This window comes from Pan paniscus, chromosome 18 (assembly GCF_029289425.2).
Source record: "Pan paniscus chromosome 18, NHGRI_mPanPan1-v2.0_pri, whole genome shotgun sequence".
NCBI classification, from domain to species: Eukaryota; Metazoa; Chordata; class Mammalia; order Primates; family Hominidae; genus Pan; species Pan paniscus.
The window spans coordinates 25,564,311-25,580,518 of record NC_073267.2 but is presented as its reverse complement, the minus strand read 5'-3'; the positions used below and the strand labels follow the sequence as shown (position 1 = coordinate 25,580,518).

The window sequence follows — 16,208 nt, the reverse complement described above, 5'->3', positions numbered from 1 at the left end:
TCTCCCTTCTAAAGAGGAGAAAGTTGAAGCTCAGAAAGGGTAAGTAACTTGCCAGTGGTCTCTCAGCTGATATGCTGCTGCAAAGCCAGGGTCTGAACCTTAGGCATTGGGTTCCAGACTCTACACTCTCAACCCCTCATGATGCTGCCTCCAGTGGGTACATCTTGTGTGAAAGGTTCTGAGCTAGACATTGTATGGATGTGTGGATGTGTCCTCCCCTCAAAGAGCTTCCAGTCCAGGAGGGGAGAGAAGGAACATGGAGATTTAGTGGTACATCAAGACAGAAGCTGGCAGGTTACAGGAGAGCACAAGTTAACCAATTTTTTTGTTTTTTTTTTTTTCTGTGGCAGGGTCTCACTCTGTCGCCCAGTCTGGAGTACAATGGCGTGATCTCTGCTCACTGCAGCCTCAACCTCCCAGGCTCAAGTAATCCTCCTGTCTCAGCCTCTCCAGTAGCTGGGACTACAGGTGCACACAACCACACTTGGCTAATTTTTGTATTTTTTGTAGAGACAGGGTTTTGCCATGTTGCCCACACTGACTAATTTTTAGAAAATGGTTTTTATTTCTCAGACCAATACTACTTCACCCTCTCAACATGTCTAATGAGAAAAGGAGGTGAAAGGATCACTTATATTCTCAGGGTCCAAGGCATAGGAGATTTGCCAAAAGGTCACATACAAGTTGGTGGCAAAATGCAGACAGTAAGCCAGAACTGCCGACACCCAGCCCCTGGTTCTTTGGCTTTTTTTTTTAATAGAAAACAAGCCTAAAAATAGCATCTGTCTTTGCTGCACGTTGAAGAGAACCAAAACACTTGTTTTAAAAATTATTTTTAAAGCTAGCAGATGGCATTGGCCACAGAGAGAGAAGTAAGTGAGAGAGAGATTTCACTTGCTTGCTTTCTGCTTGGAAGAACTCGGCTTGCCCCCCAGACTCATTAGTCGGAACCCCCACATCAGGGGATCGCTCCACTGTGAGTAAGGTCGTGTTTTGTGGTATGTTTCTACCACTAACCATATGCAGGGAAACCCTAAGATCTATCATCTTTGAACTGTACTGAGCATGTGGCTTCAACACACCAGCGCCTAAGCTAGTAAATGTTACGGTTGGCATCTCACTGTCCTTTTATTTCTGAACAAACACTTAATGATGCCCACTCTATGCCAGGAGCAACTCTATTGCCAGAGATGTTTCTGTGGATAATCCACGGTGCCAGAGGTTAAGGATTCCCAGGCGAGGGACAGGGGCCAGATAAACTTCCAAATGGCCGTGTTTCCCAAAATGGGTAGGAGATCATTTTAGGTAGTCCATGGATGTATGATGGTTTCACCTTTATGGCTTTGTATTTGTTTTAATGTATATTGTGGAAAATACAACTAAGCACTTACGCTCCTGATTTTATGGCTATTATTGCTGGAGAGGGGGAGTAAAATTCATGGAGTCATATAAAAGAAAAAAGGGGAAAGGTAGGGTAAGACCAGATTATGATGCACTGCCTAAGACCATCCACCCAAACGTGACTTGTCTCCCAACCGGCTTTAAGATCTTTACCAAGTTTCTCTGCCTCCTCTACTAAAATTGACTTATTTTTTAAAAATATTTTTATTAACTCCGTTAAAAAAATGTACACACAATTATTTTAAAATATTTTAACTTCATACCAAAGTCATAAATGGAAATTCATCCCCTCTATAGAAAACAAGTACATATCTGGACCGGGTGCAGTGGCTCCCACCTGTAAGCCCTTTTGGAGGTTAAGGTGGACAGATCACTTAAGGCCAAGAGCTTGAGACCAGCCTGGCCAACATGGTGAAACCCTATCTCTACTAAAAATACAAAAATTAGCCAGGTATGGTGACACACACCTCTAATGTCAGCTATTCGGAAGGCTGAGGCACAAGAATGGCTTGATCCCAGGATGTGGAAGTTGCAGTGAACCCAGATCGTGCCACTGCACTCCAGCCTGGGGAAGAGTGAGACCCTGTGTCAAAAAAAAAAAAAAAAAGAAAGAAAGAAAAGAAAAAAATCTTTACTAAGTTTGTCTGCCTTTTCTACTAAAATTGACTTATTTTAAAAGTATTTTTATTAACTCACTTAAAAAAACTTAAACACAATTATTTTAAAAATTTTAAATTTCATACTAAAGTCATAAATGGAAATTCATCCTCTCTGTAGAAAAGAAGTGCATATCTGGAGTCCATCATCTTTATGCAATATCCAGTCTGGCTCTGGTACATCAATCCTTTAAATGACTTATTTTAAAAATAAATGCAATGTGTTCATGTACCACCAGGTTCATCTCCCACTCCACAGTAAGCAACATCAAAATCTGGAAAACATTGTCAGAGGCAATCCAGAGCCAATCTGGAGCAGAGAAGTGAGTTTTAGAACTTTCATCGAGCGCTTATTTTTGCAAGTCATGGCATTAGGCAGGCATTAAAAGGATGAAAACGATGAATAAGGTTCAGGCTTGCCCTCAGGGAATTCAGAATCTTGGTTAAAACAAGTATACAACTAATTCAAACCCTAATCTAAAATAGAATGTGGCTGGGCACAGGGGCTCATGCCTGTAATCCCAGCACTTTGAGAGGCTGAGGTGGAAGGATTGCTTTTGAGCCCAGAAGTTCCAGACCAGCCTGGGCAACATGGCAAGACCCTGGCTCTACAAAAAATAAAAAAATTAGCCAGGCATGGTGGCGCACACCTGTAGTCCCAGCTACTCAGGAGGCTCAGGTGAGAGGATGGCTTGTGCCCAGGAGGTCAAGGCTGCAATGAGCAGTGATTGCACCATTGCACTCCAGCCTGGGTGACAGAGTGAGACCCTGTTTCAAATAAAAGTAAATAAATAAATAAAATGGAATGCGATAAAAGAAAGTGCATGAGAGGCATAAAGAGTGAACTATGGGGGCTTCGGCTAACTAAATGGACCTCATGTACTGCCTCTAATTCTTACATATTATTCCCCTCCATAGCACCCTTAAATTTGCCTTTGTTCCCCATTCCTCCTACGAAATTATTGCAAAATCTTCCTTATCACCACACTCAGTGTTTTTTGATTAGGGCTTATTTGTTGGACTCTAATATATGAAAATCAAAAAAAGTATTTCTTGCGTATCGACTTGAAGTCCAGATTGGCTCTCTCCTACTTACTCAATTTTCCAAGAAGAACTTGTCACAGCTCAGAATTTCAACTCTCATCTCGCTGGGCTGATGAGTCTTGACTTATATTTCTATCCTCTCCCTCTCTCCTGAGCTCCAGTCAGCTCCAGCTGGCTACAGGACGTTTCTACGTGGGTGTTCCACCGTCAACTCCAATTAAAAGCTCGGAAAGGCAAACTCACCATCTTTCTCTTCAAACTGGCTAGTCTGCTTGACTTTAAAGGGCTTCTTCAAAATTGTCATTGTTATTGTGATTCTTCATTACACTATTACCGCTGCCCTCTAAGCTTCAAGTGCCTTCAGGTAATTTAAAATTCCCTTTCTCCTTAATCTCTCATAATCAGTAAATAAATAAAACTAAATGTCTGTCTGTCACTACATTATGCAAAATGGTTGGCTAGAATTTCCCAAATTTGGAACATGAGTATGAGGATAGTCTGATTTAAAATGATGACTAGGTGGGAGGTGCAGAATTCACCTGGAGGTCTCCAGAGGAAGCAAGGGAATTCAAAGAGACAATCTTCCCCTAAGACAGCTGAAAGTGGAGTGTAACATGATGCCTGTGTGACTGCCAGGGGGACACTTGCCACTTTTAATCAGATACCATGAACAGAGAAAACCGACCACGTGGGCAGCTCTATGTACCATGCTCCAAGGGAAGTTGCTGCAAGAATTTGTCTATTTAATGATCTTTAATGATTTTCCAAGCTGGTCTGTGGATTCATCCCGTCTGGAAGCTGATCCCTTTATTGCTCAGAACCATCTGTTTCTCTCCAGAGAGGCTGTGTAGTGCTGTGGTTAAGAGCCCTGGTTCTGGTATCAGCTAGTCCTGGGTTCTAGTCACAGTTATACTGGATACTTGCTCTGAGACTTTGGGTCAGTTACTTAGAGTCTCTACCTTCCCAAAAGGGGGTAATGACAGCTTGTTCTTCATAGGGGTGTTGCCAAGATACATCAGATGACGCATGTCAAGTCCATGCAAACTCAAAAAGCCTTACCCAAGTAAGTGTGCACTCAATGACATGTGTTCACACACAACTTTTCCTTCCTCTGTATTTTATAGCCTTGAAATCACTGTTAGAATCAAGCAATTGATGCTCCTCTAGCTTTTTTGTTTGTTTGTTTTCAGCTTTCTAAGCCTTGTCCCTCCACATAGAGGCAAAAGTTTTCAAAGGCTAGAACTACCTCTATTCTTCCTCGGAATTCCACAGATCTTTGATTATTGAATGAATATGCAAAGGCCACCATCAAGAAAACAGAGAGCATAAGGCTGTGTCTATTCCTACCTGCCCCAGCTCTATTTGCCTGGGTTGCATTTCTGATTCATTTCCTGTACTCAAGATCCTTGGATGGCTTTAGTTGGCTAAAGCACTAACACCTGCCAAGCTCTCACCAGTTTCCACCCCTGGGAGGCAATGATGCCATGTTTGTACCACTAGCCTATAACTATGTCCTGCTTGAATCCAGTTAGTCTCCTTGGACTCAAGATGGTGCCTCTCACCTGGCATGAGCACCAATTATTCCCTCCCTGTAGATACAACCCCTTTTAAAAGGTTCCTAGTGAGTTAGTAGCAACCAATTGCCAGCTGATTGGGCCAGGAATAAACACCTGACCCAAGCTGAACCAACCAGATTCTCTTTCCCAGGACTATGATCTGAAATTCAGGGAATTTGCCAGATAGGCAAACTGCAAGGAGCTAACGAAGTCGTGTTTACCAGGAGCAGTGAGAAACAAAGAAAGCAAGGACAAAGAAACCTAGAAATCTATTCTAGACTGCTTTAGGATTACAGATTCTAGCTCCTCATGAGGCCCAGGTACACCTTTGTCTTTGGGTGGTTTCTTTCCAATAAAATCCTCTTTTTTTGGTTACCTGCATAGATTGCATAGTGGTCAAGTCAGGGCTTTTAGGGCACCCATCACCTGAATAAGGTACATTGCACGCATTAACTAATTTCTCATCAACAATCCTCTCCAGGCTGGGCGCGGTGGCTCATGCCTGTAATTCCAACACTTTGGGAGGCTGAGGTACGGGGACTACTTGAGCCTAGGAGTTTGAGACCAGCCTGAGCAACATAGGTCTCAACCCCATCTGTACAAAAAAATTTTAAAAAATTAGTCAGGCTTGCTGGTGCATGCCTGTGGTCGCAGCTACTCCAGAAGTCGAGGCAGGGGGATCGCTTGAGCCCAGGAGGTCCAGGCTGCAGTAAGCCATGATTATACCACTGCACTCCAGCCTGGGTGACAAAGGGAGATCCTGTCTCAAAAAAAAAAAAAGTCTTCTCTGTTTTTTTGGAGCTATTGGAGCCAGTTTGGTGGGGGGGAGGGGAAGGGGTGTTCTGTTTCTTACAACTTGATCACTGCTGACTGAGACAACAGCCAGAGCCACCTGCAGCAATGCCCTTAAGTCCAGCCATATCCTTGGGTACTGCTGCCAGCCCAGAGCTGAGCCCGAGTTACCAGGACCCCTGGGACATTCTCGGGGCTCATTCTTGGGCCATCAGAGGTCCACTCTACAAGTGGGAATCATCCTCACCCCCTCCCTGTCCTCTCTTGCATTCTGAATTGACGTTCCTCCCAGCATGCCTTGCAACTGAGTTATTGCTGGGCCATGGCAGCAAATTTGGGGAGGAAGTAACTTCTGTCCTTCAATGACTCATAAAATCTAATTCTATTTAAAAAAAAAAAGAGGTGCATATGTTCAATTGAAAAGAAAACAGTTAAAATAGATGTTTTGCTAAAGAAACTTAACTGCCTGTGCCCACTGGCAGTTGGGAAATTGCATGAATGTGCCGGGCTGACAATTGTCCCTGAGAAAAACTGCAAAAGGAATGGAAGAAACATAATTCTTTTGTACCTATGCAGCAAGGTGCACCTCCAGTCCAGCTCTAATAATGCCGGCAACCTCCATTTCATGTTTATTATATTTTATTCACCATCTCTTTTAATCTTCCCTGATTATGCCCACTTTAAAGATGATGAAATCCATATTCAGAGCTGTTAAGTGACTTCCTAGAGGTCATCTAGCAAGCAATCACAGATCCAGATTCACCTGACTGTGGAGTACAGGCTTATTATCCCTTTGTGCTTCTAGGACAATTTGCCTAAACCATCTAATGAGCAAATCTCTGAAAACTCAACCCCCTTCTGGGAGCTTTTGCATCTATTTGGATATTAACTTGGCCATCTTGTGGTACATTAAAAAAAACTTAAACAACTATATTATAACTACTTCTGCAATGATGTAAGTTCAAAAAGAAGGCACTTATCCACAGACCCCTCCCTAAATCAAATCAATATTTTGATTTGTTTATGCCCCCTTCTGATTCTTTTCCATGTGAATATTCAATTTTAACACACTTAAAATAATATCTTAAATAGGATTTAATATCCTACATTTTCTGTTAACACCATGCTGTGCATATGTTTGAAAGATATTTTTATTCCAATATAAGATTATTTCTGATGTAACTTTGCTTTTTTAAATAAGTTTTTAAAAATCGAATTTACATCATTTAAAAATTGATTTTTAAAAAATGGTTTTGTACATTGCTGGTTGTCTCTTTCACTTTTATCCAGTATTTTGGCCACTTTTGAGATTTTTTAAAAGTCTATTAAGAATCTTTTATCTTTAAAATTCTGAGTCTCTAGAAAGAAAAACATCAAATTTACAGCATGTTATATTGGATTTGTCTCTTTTTTTTTAAAGGTAGCTGATTCAAAAAGAATTCTGGGTCACAAAATACAAAATGACAATCCACCGGGGCGACACCGGCCTTCTCGCTGTTCCTCAAACACGCGGAGCATGCTCATGCCGCGGGCATTCACACTCACTCTTCCTGCTGCCTGGAACACTCTGCCCCCAGATAGCCACATGCCCCGCTCCCTTGCTTGCCCTGGTCTCTGCTCAGATGTCATCCTTATCAGAGAGACCTTCCTTGATGATCCTATCAAAAATAGCATCTCTCTGCCCCAATCCATCCATCTCCATCCTCTTTACTTTGTGTCATTATTATAGTTTATTATCAGTCTCCCCCAAGAGAATGTAAATTCCAAAGAAACAGGGACTTTATCTGTTTTGTACCTCATCATGGTGATGCAATGGGGCCTGATACAATTATTTCAATGAATAAGTCTTTGTTGAAAGAATCAATAAGCATTAGTACCCTCTGTATACAGGCAGCATACAGGCAGTAATACCCTCTGTATACAGGCAGTAATGCCCTTTTAGGGATATGGCCTATTCCAGCTCCACTGCCTCCTCTGAAGCCCTGCTCTGCAGATCCAGGCCATGCAATGCTAGAAAATGAGCAGGAGCCAGATGACCATTTTCAAGGACATCCCCAGAAAGAGGTGTCACCTTCCTGCTCATTTTAGTCATGATAACAATGGCTTGCCTCATGTATATGCAGTGCTCCCTAAATTTTAATAATCATTCCCATGGATAAAATCTTATCTAATCCTTGCAATATCCCTGTAGGATAAGCGGAGTGACTTCCATAGTATTAAAAAAAAAAAAAAAAAAAAAAAAACACCCAAAGGGCTATTAGAAAACCTGAGCTCAAGCCCTGGAACTGCCACTTACCAATTGTGGAACTTGAGCCATTTCATCTTTCTGGGGGTCAGTTTCCATTGAATAGAAATGTGGACCATAATACTTATAGTGCTTTTGTGAAGATTAGATGTGATCGTAAGAGTGAAAATATTTTATATTTTATTTTATTTTATTTTATTTTATTTTATTTTATTTTATTTTTTGAGACAAAGTATCAGTCTGTAGCTCAGGCTGGAGTGCAGTGATGCAATCATGGCTCACTGCAGCCTTGACCTCCCAGGCTCAGTTGACCCTCCCACCACAGCCTCCTGGGTAGGTGGGACTACGGGTGCGTGCATCACTCCTAGCTAATTTTTTGTAGAGATGGGATCTTGCCATGTTGCCCAGGATGGTCTTGACCTCCTGGATTCAAGCAATCCACTGCCTACACCTCCCAAAGTGCTGGTGTTACAGGTGTGAGCCACTGTGCCTGGCTGTAAAGTGAAAATATTCTATAAGCCAAAACCAGGAATGTGAAGTTAAGGCACAGGTAGGTTAGCAAAGGCTTCCGGGTTTGGGGTTCTAGAGTCTTGCAGAGCAAATCTTAGCTCCACTACTTAGCAGCTGTGTGACGGTGCACCAGTTACTTAACTTCTCTGAATGTCAGCATTCTTGTCTGTAAATTAAAGTTAGTAATAGTACCTTTCCAATAGAGGTATCAGGAGGATAAAATGAGATAATACAGCTAGAGTGCTGAGTAGAGTGCCCAACCTATTATTGTTAGCTGCTGCTTTTTGTTCTTGTTTGTATCATCATTGTCAAGGCCATTTTGGTGGCAACTCAACATGATATACTAACAAAAGCTTGGGCTCTGAGCTCAATGAGCCAATGACCCAGTGCTATGTCGAGGAAGAACTACCATGCAGCCCTGATTCTCATTCCTTTCACCTGCAAAATGGGAGAGTAGATAATCCCTTTCACTGCAAAATTTTTGTGAGGCTGGAATGAAGCAACGTTGTTGAAGACCCATGCATGGCAGAGGCTCAGATGGAACATCAAGTTTTATGCAGAGATAGGGAAGCTAAGAGGTGGAGGTAGTGTGGCTTCACTGAACAGGTGAGAGGTGACCATGGCTAGATTAGAGCACAGGCTCCTGGTGGAGCCTGGAGACAGGCCTGCAGGAGGGATTCTAACCCAGGGGTGTCAGGTGGAGTGGTCTTTGGGCGATCCACACTCAAAAGACTTCAGGCTGGGTGTGGTGGCTCATACTTGTAATCCCAGCACTTTGGGAGGCCGAGGTAAGAGGATTGCTTGAGCCTAGAAGATTGAGACCAGCCTAGGTAACATAGCAAGACCCTGTTTCTACAAAATATTTTTAAATATTAACTGGGCGTGGTGATGCATGCTTGTAGTCCTAGCTACTAGGGAGGCCGAGGCAGGAGGATCTATTGAGCCCAGGAGCCCAAGGCTGCAGTGAGCTATGATTGTTTCACTGCACTCAAGCCTGGGCCACAGAGCAAGACCCTGTCTCTAAAAATACATATACTTATACATATACACACACATACACATACACACACATACACATACACACACATACACATACACACACACATACATATACATATACATATACATATACATATACATATACATATACATGTTTTTTTAAAAAGATCTCAGAGCATAGCAATTAAATGCAAAACTCCTTAAAGCCAGACTGCCTGGGTTCAAATCCTGGCCCTGAAATGTACTAGCTGTGTGGCCTCAGTCCCCTGGTCTACACAATGGGAATGATGACAGAACCTATCTAAGTTATCAAGAGACTTAAAATTGTTTGCCTTGTGCCTCACATATAGTAGGCATTATTATAAGTCTTTGAAAATAAATTTAATTTATGCAACATTAAAATATATGTGCTTAGCCCACAAAGAAGTGAGAAAAAATAATTTAAATTGGAGCATTTCATTCAATGAGCATATGCGCAGAGTGCAGGTGAGATGGAAGGGGATCTGCTCTTCCTTCAGCCAACTGCACTTGGCATCTCAGGGTCTCTTGCTTGCAGTGAGTGCGTCTCTCCAAGCACTTTTTTCTTTCAATCGATACAATCCCTAGAGATAGGTTAAAGACTTCATCAGACCCTCAACAACTGAGAAAGCAATCTGTTCCATCCTTGGACTTGTCGGTTGGGGAGATTCTGCATTGGTCTCCACATGGGGAGGCCTTCATTCCCATGTGTATTAGTCCATTCTCATTAGTCCATTAGACATACCTGAGACTGGGTAATTTATAAAGGAAAGGGGTTTAATTGACTTGGAGTTCAGCATGGCTAGAGAGGCCTCAGGAAACTTACAATCATGGCAGAAGGGGAAGCAAACGTGTCCTTCACATGGCACCAGCAAGGAGAAGTGCAGAGCGAAATGGGGTAAAAGTCCCTCATAAAACCATCAGATCTCGTGAGAATTCACTCACTCTCATGACTAGCATGGAGGTAACTGCCCCCACGATTCAATTACTTGCATTGGTCTCCAACATGGGAGGCCTTCATTCCCATGTGTATTAGTCCATTCTCATTAGTCCATTAGACATACCTGAGATGGGATAATTTATAAAGGAAAGGGGTTTAATTGACTCAGAGTTCAGCATGGCTAGAGAGGCCTCAGGAAACTTACAATCATGGCAGAAAGGGAAGCACACGTGTCTTTCTTCACGTGGCAGCAGCAAGGAGAAGTGCAGAGCGAAGTGGGGTAAAAGTCCCTCTTAAACCATCAGACCTTGTGAGAATTCACTCACTATCATAACTAGCATGGAGGTAACCGCCCCCATGATTCAATTACCTCCCACTTGGTCCCTCCCACGACATATGAGGATTATGGGAACTACAATTCAAGATGAGATTTGGGTGGGGACACAGCCAAATCATGTCACCATGCAAGACCCAAACCCACTGGGCTCTTGTGTTCTAGGCTCTCCTGGTTCTCAGTCTCTCTTCCCTGGCACATGACAATCCCTGGAGGGGACCCAGACTTCTGCAAAATTTCCATGTACACCCAGCCCCTACTCTCTAATTCCAGAAAGCATATTGAAATATAGGTGAGTAGGATGGTTCAATATTAAAAGAATAATCTCAAATCTACTCTATTTAATCATTTTTAAAATAATAAACCACAAACAAAGACACTACAATGAACATTAGTCACCCATGATTCATTTCTCCCACTCTCAACGTATCCAACTAAAATGGAAAACTGCTGCTGCTCAGCCTCTATGCTGGGCACAAGGTCCCTTTCTTACTTAGTTGATTTACTGGACGGAGACTGTCCTTTGCCTGATGATGTCAATGAATCCATCTGGGGATAACCAATGGAAAAGGCAGAAGGTAAGGGAGTAGGGGAGCCTAGAGGTTTAAATCCCAGCCTTGTCTCTGTCACCACTTGAACACCTTTAGGCCTTAAATCCCCACGGTAAGACTAGAGATTTGGACTAGTAAGGTTAGGTGTACCCCTTTCCTGGTCTTTGCCAAGTCTCCATTGCATGATGTAAATTATCATTCACTTAATATTTTTCTTTCTATTGTCTCTTCTTCCACTCAAAACAGTTTATTTTAAAAGCCAACTTTGGCCGGGCATGGTGACTCATGCCTGTAATCCCAGCACCTTGGAGGCCGAAGCAGGTGAATCACTTGAGTCCAGGAGTTCAAGACCAGCCTGGACAACATGGTGAAACCCGGTCTCTACTAAAAGTACAAAAATTAGCTGGGCGTGGTGGTGTGTGCCTGTAGTCCTAGCTACTAGGGAGGTTGAGGTGGGAAGATCACTTGAGCATGGGAGATCGAGGCTGCAGTCAGCCATGATCATGCCACTGCACTCTAGCTGGGGAGACAGAGCCAGACCCATTTAGAAAAAAAAAAGCCAACTTTAGCCACCCTTGGAGCACAATAGTGAACCAATTTATTATCTTGAGAACTATTAAATAAAGAGAAAGAATCAAGCATTTATCCTGCCTTTCTCACAGGAACTATACCACTAGGGAACTAAGTAATAGGTGAAGGGAGGCCCTTCTTTATAAAGGCATTCTCACTAGTAAATGAAAAATAAATGATAGAATTAGGATATCACCATTTTACAATCCCTAATGAGTTAACAGATCTAGGCACCAACCATCAGTCGCTGCCAACTTCACTATGAGAGACAACAAGCCATTATACGACTTCAGATGAAAGAACAGGTCACCATCTATGGTCTTGCCAAAGAGATCCTAGCTGAGTCTGACCAAGCCTCCAGAACCAGCTGCCAATTGCACGAAATACAGAAGACAGAGGAAACGTGTTGAGGTGCCCCAAGACCGTACAGTCAGTGAAATCCAGACTGTGAAAATGCTACAGGTCACACAGCCCAGGATATCTTCAGCAGATAATAGAACAGATAAAAGAAAAGAATTAAAGTGAGAGGGAAATCACTAAAGACATCAAATTAGATGCAAAGTACTGTAGTGTCCCATCTCATATATGGGTTGGGCTCTAAAATCAGTCACTCTACTCAGTAAGTTGAGAACTGGATAGAGTCAAAATTAATCTTGAAAAGCCCCCAAAACATCTTAAGTCACCAGGTCATTGGCCCTGAGAATCCTAAAAGGCATCAATTAACTTTGTACCCCTTTGCATTTGGGCTCTGGCCTCTCCATCCCTGGGTATGGAAACCAAGGTCTAATTTGAACAGGGAAAGGTAAGAGGTTACTTAAAGCAGGGACTCTTGCTCTTGCAGATAGGGTTGAAATCACAGTCAAGAGCAGAAAATGGACAAATGGACAAGTGCTCCCTTCTCACCTTGGCAGCCATGGCTCTGAACTCACTAGCTCCTTCCCAGGACACTGTGTACCTTCCCTGAGAGTCCTCGAGGGCTGTGTTCTCAGGCAACATCCTCCCTCCAATGAGGCCCATGCAAAGGCCTCAGGCAACCTGCAGAGATGTACTTGTGCATTTATCCAAAGGTCTGGAGGGCTGAATGGAACCATCTAGATCCACAAGCTGTGAACCTTTTCACCCAGCTCCTGTCCCCAAGTCACTCCTTGCTGTCAGAGAAAGGCCCTGCTCTGTTGATTATAAAACCAGTTGCCTGAATTCCTTTATCTAAGTTGAGACAGCATCTGTCTCAGGGGAGAGCGTTTCTCAGTAGCAACCTCAGAACTCTCAGCTGACTTCCCTGGGCCTTACATCTTTCTGTGTCTAGAAAGGGAAGGGTGCAGGTATCTCTGTGCTGGGTGCTGCTAAGATAGCTTTGGCCAAAGCCTGGTGAAGCCCTGGAGGTGGAATACCCAGGGCCATGGGACAAGTTACCATGGTCTGGAAGCAGGAGTGGAGCTGGGTCAGGAAGGGCGGCTTCCCGGGCAGGGCCAACACCCGCTTCTCCACCATAGTGCACTCCACGTCATCATCTTGGATCACAACGTCCTTCTTCAGGATCTTCACAGCATAGAGCTCATCTGTGCCTTTTCGTTCTGAAAGCATGACCTGGGAAAGAGAGCAAGCATGTCAGGGCAGTTGGAAGGAGTCTGGGGGCCAGTTATGAGCAGCTGGTGTTCATTTGTAGCCACACTTAGCTTTGTATAGGTGCCTTCTGTTGACTCTGAAACAACAGGTAATGTTTTCTATTGACTTCACACTTTTATATTTTCAGACACAGGGTCTTGCTCTGCCACCCAGCCTAGATTGCAATAGCATGATCATGACTCACTGCAGCCTAGAGGGTAGTAACATGATCATAGCTCACTGCGGACTCGAACTCCTGGGCTCAGTGATCCTCCTGCCTCAGCCTCCCAAGTAGCTAGGGCTACAGGTAAGTGCCACCATGTCCAGCTAATTTTTTTATTTTTTATTTTTTGTAGAGACAAGGTCTCACTATGTTGCCCAGGCTGGTATCCTGGCCTCAAGCAATCCACCTGCCCTGGCTTCCCAAAGTGCTAAGATTACAGGGGTGATTCTGCATCCAGCCCTGACCTCGCACTTTGAATAGCTGAACTCAATCAAGAGAGGATGGTTCCAGGGGAGATGATTGTATATTGATCCCTCTGAGGTAACAGGCAATGTGTCAATGCCTAGCTAGAAGGTAAGCCCCATGAGGGCAAGTATCTTTGCTGTTTTGGTTTACTGGTGTAACCCAAGAGCCTGCAATAGCTCCTGGCTCATAGTACATGTTCAATAAATGTTTGTTGAATGACAGAATGAGTGAATGACTGACAAAACTAAAATTAGGGCACTTGTTCCTTTATTAATTCAAGTATTTAATGTTCACTAAGAACCTGCTAAGCACTGGGGATACAGCAATAAAGAAACAAGCACGTTCTCTGACCCTTAACTCCAGAGAGGAAGAAATATTTTGCAAATTAATTACAGAGATGATTAATTTAATATTTTAACAGCCTCTCCTGTTGTCTTGGGGCTTCCTTCTATGAGCTGTTCTGTGGTCATATTCAGGGCCAGTTAACCAGTGTGGCTCACAGACACATCGGTATTTTCTGCGTGTCACCCCCTCTCCCACTCTCCCAACCGGGGGAATATTCTTTGAACATTCTTTGGTTGTGATTATGCCAGAGAGAACAATGACCAGCAGATTGTCTCAAGAAGCCTTGTAGGAAGCACAAGGCAGAACCCCATTACGAAGAGTCCTAACCTGGTTTGGGGACTTCTAGGAAGGCTTCCTGGAGGAAGAAAGAATCAGATTGAAGTATTCACTGCATGCACTGGGTCAGATATTTTGCAGGCAACAATACTAACCACCATTACATTTTTGAGCACTTTTCTACTGACCAAACAATTCCAGGTTTTCACTTATTGTTACTCATTTGTATTGCATAACATCATAGGAAGTAGGTGCCATTGTGAATCCCATATTGCAGGAAATTAAGGCTCAGGAGGGTAAGGGAACCAATCAGGGCCAGAGTTCAGGTGATTGAGGAAATTAGATGCTACACTCAACTCAGCTGGAGGACCAGAGGATGCAACAGAGGACTCAGGCTAGAAGGGGTGACACATAGAATAAGCTTAGCAGCAGGAAGGCAGCTCTGCACACCCCACTCAGCTCTTATCCCAGCAGCAAAAGGTCTGGCTAAACTCATGCACAGAAGCTTCCAGATCATGCACCCATGCACTGAAGCTTCCGAGCTGAGCTTGCCAGCTCACAGCATTCCTATCTCCTGTCCTCACCATCTTCTCTCTCATCACAGCCACAGTGACAAAGGCCAGGCAGATGCAGGGATTTGGGACACCTTAGGAAGAGGGTCCCTGTCACACACTTCCACAGCAAGAGAACTCTTTTTAACATCTTTCTTCCCCAGCACCACAATAAAAAAAGAAAAGCTGCCAGTCTGAGTGGCTCCTGCAGACCCTCTGCTTACGTGCATGGCAAGACAGGGCTCCAAGTGCTAGGATGGGCACCTTCAGTTTATTTCCTGCCTCCCTCTGTTCTCTCCCTGGTACCCAAGGGCTGTATTTTCCTTCCTCAATGCTTACTAACACAGAAACAATGACTCAAGGGAGTTACTTTCCTAAGATGTAGAGTCAGGTGGAGACCGGGACTTCCTGCTCCTGGATTCCAGAGAGAGCTGGGGCCGGGACATGTGCAGGGAGGGGGCAGGGAGGTGACTTAGCTGGAAGACAAGTGAGCAGAGGAATTGGAGATGGAAAGAAAAAGAGTTTTCAGCTGAGAAACTCCAGAGCCCAGTAAGAAGGGCTTGGTGCTGAGCTGTCCTTGACAGTGGACACCCTCTGATATGGTTTGGCTGTGTCCCCACCCAAATCTCGTCTTGAATTGTAGCTCCCGTAATTTCCACGTGTTGTGGGAGGGACCTGGTGGGAGATAATTGAATCATGGGAGCGGTTTCCTGCCTACTGTTCTAGTGGTAGTGAATAAGTCTCACAAGATCGGATGATTTTATAAGGGGTTTCCCCTTTCGCTTAGCTCTCATTCTCTCTTGACTGCTACCATGTAAGACGTGACTTTAGCCTTCCACCATGATTGAGGCCTCCCCAGGTCCATTAAACCTCTTTTTCATAAATTACGCAGTCTCGGGTATGTCTTTATCAGCAGCATGAAAACAGACTAATACACTCTCCCTGACCCATCACCACCGGTCAAGGCACCATCCAACAATCCTGAATATCTGCAACTACCTCCCATTCCCCCAACCAAAACGAGAGAAGGAGGGGCCCTAGACACCTTCAGTGCAGATGCAGTCATGATAGGACATCTTAGCCTTCCACATGGAAGAGAGACAGGGCAGAATGGCTGGGAATTTCCCCCTTCACCAGGGACAGGGTGGACATCCTACATCTGTGTCAATTACCCCCATTTCGTAGACAAACACACTGAGGCTCAGGGAGATTAACTTGCTTCAGCTAATGACTGTTCTGAAAATGCAGCTCTGACTGTGCCACTTGAATGCTGAAAGCCCTTCAGTGGCTCTTGAAAGCCAAACAATTCCATGACCACATCCTGTTCTTTCTTTTCCTTTGAACAT

General features: G+C 43.8%; 1 protein-coding gene across 3 annotated transcripts in view; it reads right to left on the bottom strand.

The window, feature by feature from the left end:
- Positions 1 to 16,208, bottom strand: part of PRKCB (protein kinase C beta) — a 379,967-nt gene that overhangs the window by 52,757 nt on the left and 311,002 nt on the right. For all 3 annotated transcript variants that reach the window (XM_034939848.4, XM_034939847.4, XM_055100033.2), the window contains one exon: positions 13,030 to 13,203. In XM_034939848.4, coding sequence (XP_034795739.2) covers positions 13,030 to 13,203 — 174 coding nt within the window. The remainder of the gene's footprint in view (positions 1 to 13,029; positions 13,204 to 16,208) is intronic.